General features: G+C 45.4%; 1 protein-coding gene across 10 annotated transcripts in view; it reads right to left on the bottom strand.

The window, feature by feature from the left end:
• NEO1 (neogenin 1) overlaps positions 1-13,093 on the bottom strand; it is a 168,859-nt gene that overhangs the window by 32,392 nt on the left and 123,374 nt on the right. For 9 of the 10 annotated variants that reach the window (XM_032953170.2, XM_032953166.2, XM_032953169.2 and 6 more), the window contains exons 12-17: positions 11,687-11,736; positions 11,184-11,325; positions 10,033-10,143; positions 7,393-7,587; positions 3,782-3,877; positions 2,852-3,090 (exon numbers count right to left, since the gene is read on the bottom strand). In XM_032953170.2, coding sequence (XP_032809061.2) covers positions 2,852-3,090; positions 3,782-3,877; positions 7,393-7,587; positions 10,033-10,143; positions 11,184-11,325; positions 11,687-11,736 — 833 coding nt within the window. The remainder of the gene's footprint in view (positions 1-2,851; positions 3,091-3,781; positions 3,878-7,392; positions 7,588-10,032; positions 10,144-11,183; positions 11,326-11,686; positions 11,737-13,093) is intronic. The other variant, XM_032953168.2, reaches the window with a different exon arrangement.

Below are 13,093 nucleotides of genomic sequence, written 5' to 3'. Positions count from 1 at the left end.
TATATTGCATAATAGACGTTTTTAGGTTAGTTAGATCGCGTAAATATAAATAGGTTTAGCGACACATTTAGAGTTACGTGATCTAACCCCCAAACAAAAACCTCTATTATAGACAAAGTTAAATACGCAGACCTGCAACTGTTTGTGGGTGCCATCGCTGACGGATGGGCCATAGCGAGATGGGGCTCAAAAAATCCCCCCCCGCCCCCTGTTTAGGATATTTTGGCCTACTCTTTCACCCTGGCCAGACATCTTGGAAGAGGTGTGGGAGCACCCACACTGTACCCCATCATGTGAGACCTGCCGATCAACTATCTGTGATCGAGCAGGCAACCTCTGGATTGCAAGCCCAGTATGATAACTGTTATGGCACGGAACCATCCCCAATGATCATTAATAATTCTCAGCAATTGTTTTTTTTTTATCAACTGCTGAATGAAGGCCTTCCACGCCACGTGGGTCGTGGTGGTTGTTCGACCGTACTTCACCATGCCAGTCAGTGTGGGTTGGCGAAGGGGGTGATGGAGGCAGGACCAGTGCAGCTACCATAATCATAATCTTGATTTAGACTGGAGGAATCCAATTAGCTTTGAAGCTATTTTTCCACAGATGTCCAATGTTCAGAAATGTCCAGCAATATAATCCACCAGGGACGTTAGCCATGGTATCGAATTCGGGTTGTTGGGTGTATAGTACAGTGCTGTTAACCACTGTGCTCCCACTTCTCCAAACCAATCATTCCAATACTATGATAAGTATTACGATAAGTAACATGATAAATATTCAGATATAATCATGATTTGAAGCTTTCGTCACTGCAGGAATCCATACTCCATACTCTTTGGTCTGCTGCTGAGGCAGACCATGCTTTCCCACCTGATGATGGACGCTTGTGTTGCGCCCGAAACGTCGTGATTTATTTTATCTTATACCTACGTGACTTTTCCGAAAGAACCAAAGAGTATATATTCAGATATAATCTGACTAGCATTCAGATACAGCCAGGTGGCACGGTGACTCACAGTCCCATCATCCCTCCAGGGTCGAACATTTTAAGTAAAAAAGTATAGAATGAGGACATCAAGAGCTATATTGATATCACACAAAAATGAACTGGGCGAAGACCCCGGGGCCGGCCCAGGACACGGTGGCGGGACTGTTGCTCGGCTGGCCTGGGAATGCCTGGGAATTCCCCAGGAAGAGCTAGAGTCGGTGTACAGTATTGTAGTGTATAGTGTTGTATATAGTGTAGTGTATAGTGTAGTGTATAGTGTAGTAGTGCTGGAGTCTGTAGCTAGGGAAAGGGAGGTCTGGGCCAACCTACTCAACATGCTGCCACCGTGACCATCACCAGGACAAGCGGACTGAGAAACGAACGAATGAACGAATATGAAATTTCTACAAAGACCATAAGTCCGGCAATTTAAACGCTTGTTTGAGCACGGGGACAACTTTTGACTTTGATGGAAGGGCATTGAATCTATTCAAGCAAAAGATTTCCCAAGCGCCCTGGCATTCTGCATGTGTTATTACCCGTTTCGAAAGCCACTGGGCGAGCAATGAAGATTAAATAATCGAGGTGCAGTAATTGAAAACGTGTTTAAAAGCAAACAAAAAAATGTCAAGGGGACCCCCCCCCCTCGCCATGCGTCGCAGAAAACTCGCAAACGATGCGAGGCGTACGCACGTCGCACACGCAGACACCCCCCCCCCCCCAATGCGTCAGATGGCATCCATGATTTATGTGTGAACACGCTTCAGCATGCGCCAAAAAAAATAAATCTAAAGTGGCGTTCTCCTGCCCTCTCCACTCCCCACCCACCCTCCCACCCCATTCCTATATTTTAGTACATATACAAGACTGAATTACTGTTATTTAATGTATTCATATGACTGTTCGTTTGAGCCCCGGGCACCATATAATTGTGAAGAGCCAAATGTATAGGGTTTTGGCTTTTGTGGAAACTGTGGATTATGCAAGTTGAATGCATGAATAATTTACAACCAAATTTACATATATTTAAATGAAATTGGGGGAAGATTATGCATTCTTTTTCTTAAATTAGAACCCCAGGAGCTCATTTTCTGATGGCACATCCTCGTATAATCATGAGACTCAGGCTCATTTAAAAGTCCTTAAAAATAGTGCACTTGATTTGATAAATCTTGATAAAACTTTTAAAGAATCCAGACTTAAAATTGTCAACGCATCAGTGATTCAACGAACTAATACACAATAGCATACACACAACGGAACACATATTAAACATTAAACAACCACATACACGTACAAAAGTGGTAACGATTCTCCAATGAGGCAATATTGACTCCTGGGGCAACTGCAACCACAACTCTGGGCTTGGTTGACCATGCTAAGTTCACCCTTTTATGCCCGCCAATCCAGATACGTTTTTGGTTTGAATAAATGGCAACTAAATAAATATTGAAAAAAATGCTACGAGTAGCTACTGCTCGATAGACTCTGAGCACAATGAATGTTGCGCGAGATTTGGCAGGAACGTAATAGTGCCAACAGCCTTTCTTATCTCCCATGGCAACCACGATTAAGCGGTAGGATTTCCACATTCCCATGGCGGAGGGTCGGCCACTATGTAAGACTGCCACTGCCTGTTCCTCCTGCCCCTGCATTAGAATTCCGTCAGAGAATCGGGGACTTTGTGTACGCACAGCGCTATATAAAAAGCAACATCTATTGCGTTGGACAGTTAATGGAAGTGGTGGTGGAGAAACCCATTTTAAGCCACGTGTATTTTTTCCCTGGCAACGATGCAAATATGACACCTCTGTGCAGGAAGGGAAGGGAGGGAGGGAGGGAGGTGGGAGGGGGCACCTTGTATTTGGCTGTGGTGGAGAAGTATGTCTTCCAACGGATGGTGTAGTGGCGCGCGTCTGGGATGCGCTGGTTCTTGGCCAGAGTGTTGTCTGCCCAAGTGACCCTGATGGTGTCGTGGGAGATGACGAAGGCCTGGACCCCCACGGGGGGCAGCATGGGAGTGGGGAGATCTGGGACTGCCGTGAAAGGGTCCACGAAAAGGTCAAACAGGTCATCCTCCGCAGGATCTTCAGGGTCTGCGCGTGAGTGATTTAAATCAAACCCAAAGTCACACCATGTGAAACGCAACAAAACATTAAATAAACAAAGCACGTGTGGATTTCGTGGAGAGAGTTAAACGGCATAAATGCAATTAACGTAAATAAATACGATGTTTAAAAAAAAAACGGGGACGGGGGGGGGGGTTTGAAATGTGATGGTTCATGAGAACAATGAGAAGAAAACAAGAAGCAGAGAAATAATTAGTCGTTTGAAAGAGTATGCATGTTATATCCCTGCCCCACCACATACAATTGATGCAAAAGGTCAAAATTAATTATTCCGCATGACCAAAAAACTGTGCAAAAGACCACCGCAAATCTGACATTTCACTAAGAGACGTTATTTTACGATGATTAAAATTAATACCATTCCGACATTTTATTAAAACTGCAATTACAAGTTTTAAAAAAATCTCGATCAAAACAAACCAAACCCCTACAACTATTTAATACCATTTTCCTGCTGCAAATGGCAATGATGCAAAGCGAATCATTAGCGCGGTTTTGAAAACGGGGATCCTCCAGCTCATAAAGAATTTGGCATTCGCTTGCCAGGGGGGTAAACATCGTGCGAGGGGGGTAAACATCGCCAGGGGGGGTAAACATCGCCAGGGGGGTAAACATCGCGCGAGGGGCCGACACACTGCCAACCCACGTCGGCGCTCACCTGTGACGGCACGTGTGGTCGCGCTCTCGTACAGCGGCACGCCCTGCCCCATTTGGTTAAAAGCCCGCAGAGAGATGACGTACTGGTGATTTGGTTCTGCAGACGTACAGCAACGGGAAGGGTTTGAGATTTAAAAAAAAAAGCGATCGATCGTCATTGACGTCAATATCCGAGGCGTCATCGCTGGCCAAAGCCGTTGTTTGGAGCCACGGCTCTGCACCGCCTAAACCTATTAGTTCCCCACCTTCCGCCAGGTCCCCCTGCAGCTGCTAACGCAGCCGACCCTCCCGAGATCCGGCCTCACAGCATCGGCGCACCATCGCCGACGTGTAGCGCAAATATTTGCGAAACAATTTTTTTTCGCGAAGCGTACCACATTCTGACCGAAGGGGGTGTGTGGGGGTGGGGGGGGGTGAAGGACGTCTCGGCTATGGAAGTACAATCCTGGCCGAGGCTAGCGCACAGAGCCTGGGTAGCAAGGGACGCACACGTAAGGCTGCCGCTGAGCACGGGGAGAGGCACATTTGTGCGTGGACGGTAATGGAATCCCGGGCTGTCCAAATCTTAGCGCGGTGTGCTAGCCACTGTGACACTACTCCATCTCTCTTGCTCACACGCAAACATAGACACCCCCCCTCCCCAAGGTTGGCATGACACATGGGAGAGGGTGGTGGGTGGCCAGCACCACACGCGGCTGCTTCTTTTCCCCCAAAGCTGATGTTTACAGACTGTAGCAGACACTCATTTGAGGTTGAGTTGACCTAGGGGATGTTCAGGAGCAGTTCAGGTATTTTTCACTGATGCTGGCCATGAGTGGGAATTGAACTTTCTGGGTTAATAGCGCAGTATACCAACCACTACACGACCGCTCCCCATGCACACATACACACACACGTACGTACCCATGCAAAACAAAAAAGATCTGTCATCATGACAGAGTGGACTATATTCAAGTGAGTGTAAGAGACTATGCCAAACAATGGCTGTACAGGAATACTCCAACATGAAATATACGCGGCAAGAAATGTATTTCACGGTGGATATAAAAAAAAAAACCTTCATTGACCGTAGGTACTCTGCCAGTCTTTTCAAGTAAGAATGACATTACCTAGTTTAATATCGTAAGTCAGGGGGGGCGAGACATTTTTCACAAACAACACTCCAAGCATTGGGCAAATGAAAACTTCAATGAATAAATCGAATGGATTCTGCCGTCACGTCCATCGTTCTTGACAGACGTACACGGCGCACAAGAACCTATTGTGTTCCAAGTTGCGCTCGGAGTTCGTGCGCTCCTCTGCTTCGAATTGGCGCATGCTTAAAGCGGGCGAAACAAATGGGATGTGGTGTAACACCTGGCCTGATCGCTTTGCGTTGGGCTGGTGCGCCGACGATACCACCAGACACGTCATGTCCTTTAAGTGACACGTGAACCTTCATTTGCATTCGGCGAACGCGACGTGGATTTGAACAAAATCCGAGGCCACATTTACATGCAGGCTACAAGATCGCGTGCACCACCTGAAAATGAGCAACGTGCCAAATCGCTCGTCTCGAACGCAAATGCCATTGTACAGTGTCTCTCCCTTGGCACAGTACTGAACCAAGTAAGTTTAAGGTGATTCCACTCAGGATGGCCTCTTCGATGTAGATAAGTAAATAACGATAAATGAGGATCCTTTTAACTATTTAAGTATTTTTTTATTAAACTACTTCCGGAGAATAAAAAAACGCTACCTTTTAGTAATGATAATCGTCTCTCTCTCTCTCTCATGTAGCTGTAATTGTTTCAAATTCTAGATATTATTTTTACACACAATTATATTTGTAACCACCTATGGTTTTCTAAATCTGGTTCAGTAGACGACTGGCATGAATAATACAAATTCCAATTATATTCCAGGTGTATAACCTTATATATATTTTTCATATAGTTTCAATGATTAATATCATCGTTGGAAAATCATGTTGCTGATTTTCAAAGTAAATTTTGTGGGGGTTTTTTTACATTTCATCTTCTATGTCTCCATTGTGTACTCATAGCAGGCAACTCACAAGGTTGCGAGTTGAAATTCCAATCAGGGGTCCACTAATCCCGTGTCATCCTTGAGGGTTGATGAGTAAATGCCACTACATTGTCATCACATGACGATACTGACAGAAATGTGGAATGTTCCCACGCTGGGTCAGGACTGTCAACAGAGATGATCACTTTAACATGCCTGCTTCAGCGGTAAGATGCTTTTCACTTCGACTATGACAAAATAGGACATACCGTCAACACAGACAATCAATCCATAATACAGGTTTTTTTTTTAAATACACGTTAACGACACATTTATATATTTACGCGATCTAACCCGAAAAAAAACCCCTGTATTATCGATGATATTGGTCGTTAAAGCCTCCTAAACGTGTTAAACCGATAAACTAAATCAATCACATTTGGAACATCCTGACGTGTGTTTTCGTTCAGCACGACGTTTAACGTTTCGCTCTACGCGCTCGGAGCTTCTTGAGAAAACGTTTCGGCAGTCGGAACCTTTTTGTGCGTTAGTTTGTCGTCTTCCAACCGCCCCGCACCTCCGACCGCCGTGTAGCTTGGTTGGCTACGTGCGGTGCCGAAGAAGTTCAACATTTTTCACACAAACAAACAATGCAATCCGGAAAAAGCTCCCGGCATGCGGAGCGAAACTTAGCAAAACCAAGCGTTATGCGGCAGAATCACAGAAACCTGTGCAGTGCAAAGTTTTAAGTTGTTAAAACAAAAACCCATTAAAAATATAGTGCACGCTCACTGGCTCGGGGTAATTTATCACGCAAAACAGTGAGGCACTCCAGCTTGCATTTTTTTTTAAGTTGCATTTTCTTCATAGGTTAATATACCATAGATCTGACATTAATAGTTAGAAATTAATATAGAACCACATTCTCTTGTCAAAAAAATATTTCGTGGTTTGGGGAGTGAGGGCAACGAAAAAACTATCAAATAAAACAACAAACTGAACACTTTGTAGGGTAAGGGAAGTGGCAGAGCCAGTGCAGTCGTGAACATGTTCTCATTTCTTGTAGAGATAGGCGAGCATTCGGTTTATTGAAATGGTGTTAACAAGGCCGTGGAGGTGAAACATCGTTGATGGAATATTCCCCCTGCCAGCAGTATTACATTTGATCTTGAAACGGTCCTGGAGAGATGACAACCAGATAGCTACGTCTGGCGTTACTTCAATTGCTCTCCATAAAAAAAAAAAAACACAACAAACTATCTTCTCAGTGAAGCGCTCATTCCTGCTAGTGGCCCTGAGCCAGTGATGGAAATTCCACAGTGCTATGGCAAGAGTGAATTTCCGTTTAAGATAACGTATTTTGATTTTCCATGAAGATGATGATGATGGGCTAGGATTATTCAACCTTATTTATCTTATTATTCTGTCATTGCCCTCAATTTATGTCAATTGTCCTATAGGCATCATGTCATCAAGGTCATCAAGGTTAGCCATCAAGGTCAAGCCTCTACCATGTCGTCACGGCATGAGTGTGGTGATGCCACCGCACCCATGCCATCACTCCTTCCCGTGCTGCCAGCGAGCGCAACTCCGGTCGTAACCCACCCAGGTTGTCGATGGCGTAGTAGCGCTGTTTGGTGTCGACGCGGATGGTCTCGGCGTAGGGGCTGCCCACACCGTAGCCGATGAGGTATCCCCGCACCATGACGCCGTGGCTGGCCGGGGGCGTCCAGCTCACCACGATGCTGGTGGTGAGTGGCCGAACGTGCAGCGAGCTGGGCTGGTCGGGCACGCGCGACTCTGCGCAAGCAAAACAAACAAACAAACGGTGGAGCGGGCGGTGAGCGGCGGTGAGCGGCGGTGGGACAGAGGAGAGGGCAACGCCGTGAAGCCAAACAACTCACCGCAGAGAGAGAGAGAGGAGAGGATGTCATGCAGCGCATCCACAAATTGGGCATCAACCTCACTCAAACATTCCACAAGCATTGTAACAATCCATGTGCATATGGGGGGGGGGGGGGAATGGGTTCAGCCACATAGCAGTTTTATGACAACATTCTTGTCACTACCATAAGCAGGGGCGGAGCCAGGATTTTCAGCCCGGGGTGACATTCAACAAATGTTAATTTCAAGAATGATTAGAGAGTCAGGCTGTTGAACTAGATGCCATCGGATGGCGACACACTCTGACAATGCAGTTGCACGGAGTTTGCCAGACCGAGTGTCATACACTTACACGCAGAATGTCACCCCTGTCACCCCCCCTGGCTCCGCCCCTGACCATAAGCATGTTTGAAATTGGTGAACTGCCAAGTGGCTAACAGTCAAGCAACAATACCAAGCACATTGCAAAGGTGAGGTTTACTTAATTCACAGAATGCCCTTTTGTGAATCTCTCCTGCATCCAAGATCATAACTAAGTTCTGTACTGTACAACTCCTGGAGTGTTGCAGGACGGCCATAAATCAAGGGCTAGCAGCTCAATGGGGCCTTCACGCTAAAATAAATAAAATCTACCTCTCTCTCTTCATGACCGAAGTTCATCCATATTATTTTGGGACTAAGGATTCCAAATCTCCTGATCTGCATTGTAATTTTAATACATATATTTGCAACATGAGCTATTAATTTATACAGGCAAGATACTATTCATTTAGGAGGGTCCTGCATTGTAAATATGAATGTTTTTATTGTTGTTAATTTTGTTGTTGCATATTTTCAATGAAGCCGGAGACCCTGGAGAAAACCGGCCATTTACGAGGATCCCACTCAACAGTTCACACAGATGAGTAATGTGGATTTTGTTTCGGTAATAATAATAATAATTACTGCTTCTGAAGCACCTTTCACCTGGAGGTCACAGGGCACTGTACACAGCAAAACAAAAATTGAGTGCAGGCGTACACCAATCAAATCTATCTCCATCACAAATTATTCACGAGATATAAACAAAAACTCCCTTAGAAAATAAGTGCTTCTTAAGGTGGGATTTTAATAAACCGAGGGAGTTGAGCGAATCGTTTGATTGTCCAGTGGAAGTAAATTCCACAGCCTGGGGGCACACCAGCTCAAAGCGTAGGAGATCTGACTTTTCACAGCACACGATAATCTCTGCGCGACGCATCAACCCTCCTTCCAGAGTGCCGTATTACAGACGAGCAGCAGCACCACTCTTGTGGACGCTATGAAGGCGTCTACCCAGGCACGTGTGGTGAAGGGGTGGGGGGGGGTGACACGTGGCGGAGAGGAACGGGCTTCGCTGGTTTCCCGACTCAATCACAGAAGCCTCCCCTGTGTCCTTGCAAACCCCTTGACACTCAGCAGACCCCTTTCAGGCTTTTGTGGAGCCCCAAATGATCCCCGTGGACCCAGGGGGCCATGACTCAAGACTTTTTTTACAGTTTAATGTGTTAACCGTTTACCGTGGGGTGCACAAAAGGAAAGTCGGCGGCAGCCGAGCTCCCCAAGCAAGCCGTATATCCCCCCCCCGTTAAAAATCAAAGGCAAAAATGTCGACGATTACAATAGTGAGTAGACCCATATTCTTTCGTTCTTTCGGTAAAGTCACGTAGATAGAAAAAATAATAATAAAAAATAAAGTGAATAAAAAAATGTTTTTAATAAAAAGTGAGTAGACCCCTTACAGATTTCACAATCCATTAGCGGCCACGCGATAGATTACAGTGTACATGTCACATTGCGGTAATGCTTAATTCAAAATGTTACATAGAATTGATGCCCATGACCGTGCCTCTTTTAAGCATGATCTCACTTTCGGCAACCATTACACGCAACCCCCCAGAAAACGAGACTTAACAGAGGTAAGTCCATTCTCTAGAAATTCATACTGAGAAATACACTTTGTTTCTGGGCATTAATTTCCACGTGGGTGTCGGTAGCATGGCACTCGTGCTCAGTGCGGCGTTGTGTAAGTAACGAGAAAGCAAAACGGCGAGGATGCTGCAGACCAACCCAAAAGGGAATATTGCTTAGGTCCCATCTCCTCCCCCCTACTCCAGGTGACAGAAGATGAAGGATGAAGGCATCCCGATATATATACACACGCGCGGGAGATCCACGCGTTCGCATCCGTTGCTTAAGAATACCGTCCTGCTGTCCTTTATTCTTCTTCCCGACGCGGCCTCGACCGGCGCCACCCCCCGCTGGCGACCGCCGCACTTTGCCCACAAACACCCGCAAATCCGGCATCCGCCAGGGCTGGATAGGCGTGAAAGTGTGACTCACCATCCAAGTCGTCTTCAAAGGTCTCCGCCGAAACCCATTCAGAGGACGGACCCGTCCCATTAATGTTCATTGCTGCCACCCTGAAGCTGTACTCGGAGCCCTTTTCAAGACCTAAATAAGCGGAGAGAGAAATGCATCAACTTCCCCAGCAGTGGTTGTAAAAGGAAGTGCTGCTCCAGCCACTTCGATTACAGGCAATGCCTTCAATTCCAACTTCAAATATATTTACCCACCACAATCGCTGTACGTTCGACTGTGACCCTCGGATGAACGTTAAAACACAATTTAACCAAATATGAATTCTATAATAAGTTATAACACACGTGACATTACTCATTTACACATGTATATACAACGATATCGGCATCAAGTGTCATTTATGCTTTGTGGTGCTCTGGCAGAGAGCTCAACCCGCAAATGCAAAGTTGACTGTCGAGTCGACTCAGTATCCATTATGGGTAGATAAAACGCATACCACTTATTTGTAAATCAATGGTAACTGTCTTATAAGAGACCAGCCCTCACCATGGGAATGTAGAATTTCAACCAACACAGCTCTGAGATCCCACTTGAGATCGGCACAGCACGAATGCTTGGTGGAGCTGGGAGAGCATTTGCCTTGACCGAATATTTATGACATTACGTGTTCCTGTAACGTTATTTAAACGTACAGCCCTCTGTCAATCCACTCTCTGAAAGAAGGAATCCCAATAGCGCATGGGTTATTCACCACACGTCACCACGCTGGCTAGTGCCACTTGGGAGTCACCAAGCACCAGTTCAGATACGACTCATCGCCGATGTCAGCCGTGGCCACGCATTGCAGAGTTAAAACGAATTTCTTTAAAACAGTTTTTTGCAAATAGTTCCTTGTCCTTCCCCCACACCTCCGATTAGCGTGATCAGCTACGTATGGTGGGAAAGAAGTTCAACATACAGGACATACATTGGACCCAAGTCACTAGTTTCAGAGCACAGTGCATGAACCACTGCACCACCACACTCCACCCTCTTCCCATTAATCACGCTTATACGTTGAGGGTTTTTTTTTTACTTTGCCTTGCAAAATCTTCTGAGTTTCATTTTAATCTGGATTCATTCCCAGTGGCTTAATAAGAGTGGTTAGACCAGCGAACGGCCCTAGAGCCCACCTGAAAGCTGATGCCAGAGTTGGTTTCCCTCTGTGTTTTCCGTTTCTCCGCGCCTGAAGCCCTTCTTGTGACGGATTTTGTAGCCGGTTATAGGCCCGTTCTGCATCCCTTGCGGCGGAGGAAGCCAGCGCACTATAATGGTCTACATTCAACAAGGGGTGGAATCAAAAGAGCACTGTTAACACGTCCACAAAGGGCGGTGAACGGCACGCGACGATGACATGGCTCAAAGACGGGAGAGAGAGAAATATAATAAATAGCGCCTACCGACCAAGGTAATGAAAGTGGTAGAGGCTGCGGTGCTGCGACGCACAGCAATTGACAAATGGACTATGCAATTGGGATGGACGTTGAAAGAGTTATACGCGGCTACTTAAATAAGCTGCGATATTTCCAAAAGGAGGTAAACTACGTTTCAATACACAAACACGGAAATTGCTTCACAGGGGTGACGTCGACGGTTATACGCAATAAGCATCGACGATGGAATCAACGAATCCCACCTTTGAATTGAGAACTTCTATGGTCACGTTGGAAGGTGGAGCGCTGGGAACTGCAAAATAACATAAAGTCAGCTGACTTAAGAGCTGACATACGATTGGGTGCAAGGTAGCAGCAGCATCACATGCAAACGAATCAGACAACGGAGCAATGTGTCACGGCCAACGTGAGCTACATGGACCAAAATGCCCCCCCCCCCCCCTCTTCCTATCTTTCTACGTTCTAAACATGAATATATTTATTGGCTGGGAAAATTGAATGGCCTGTTTGCAACTGCATATTTTATGAAAGTCAGAGTCTCGCCGATGAAATGAGCAACAGTGAGCTTCCTCCTCGTGTCCGCTGACAGTGCTGAGCCAGCGGTAGAAGTCACACATTGCTATGGTGGGGGGCCAGCTTCTTCGTAGAATGAACACGGGTTCACTTCCCACCAATTAACTCCGGAGGGCTGTTGAGTTTACGCGTTTACCCCAAAAGGGTGATTTAAACTAGAAGCCTGCCAATTAATTGCAAGCTGAGCGTTCTAACTCTGGTGCCATGAAGCCTGAAATCATTTTGATGCAATAATGTACAGCCTATCGTCAATCCAATGCTGGATGAAGGCCCCCTCCATGGTGTCTTGATCGGGAGTTGCTTGACCATACTCCCCCCCTTGTTGCATGGACTGGGAATTCAGGTCTCTAGGTTCAGAGGCACTGCCCTATCCACTGCATTACTGCTCTAGCCCCAGGGCCCTGTGTATGTAATGTCTACTGTGGACAATCGAGCTCAAGTCGCTGTTTGTAATTTTGACTTCAAACTTTCGTCACCGCAGGAAATAATATTATTTGGTTATTTCGGTAGTCACGTAGATAGAAAAATAATAATAAAGTGAATAAAAATAATAAAAAATAAAATAATAATAAAAACAAATAAAAACACTAATGTAGACTGTAGCCTGGTTCTTAATCGGAGTGAGTGTACTGGCAATTTATAATGTGGACTGTAGCCTGGTTATTAAGTTTGGTGAGTGTACTGGCAGTATAATATAGACTGTAGCCTGGTTCTTAACCTGAGTGAGCACACTGGCGGTTTATAATGTAGAGTTACTCTGGTTATTTCAGTAATAAAAATAATAAATATTTAAATACTTTCAGTAAAAAATATATGAATCTCTGTTTGTAACTTTAATTGCCCGCCCAGGTGAGCTTCCAGGGATGGGCATAACTTATGTAATAATTAATTCTTCCAGGTTACATAAATGTCTCTTGTTTGCTGATAAACACAAATGTGAATGTAGGTATCTTGTTGAAGGTCAGTCAGCTGAAACACTGAGATCTGCCTTTTTTTTACAATTAAAAACTTACTTGTCGTTTAGTGTAAAAAAACATATATATTTTACAGTGTCAGTCAGTCGAATTATACTTTAA

The sequence above is a fragment of the Petromyzon marinus genome, chromosome 13, assembly GCF_048934315.1.
Source record: "Petromyzon marinus isolate PM22_M1 ecotype Great Lakes invasive population chromosome 13, UKy_Petmar_22M1.pri1.0, whole genome shotgun sequence".
Taxonomy (NCBI): Eukaryota; Metazoa; Chordata; class Hyperoartia; order Petromyzontiformes; family Petromyzontidae; genus Petromyzon; species Petromyzon marinus.
Note: the sequence above shows the minus strand (reverse complement) of the source record. Positions and strands in the feature narration are given on the sequence as shown.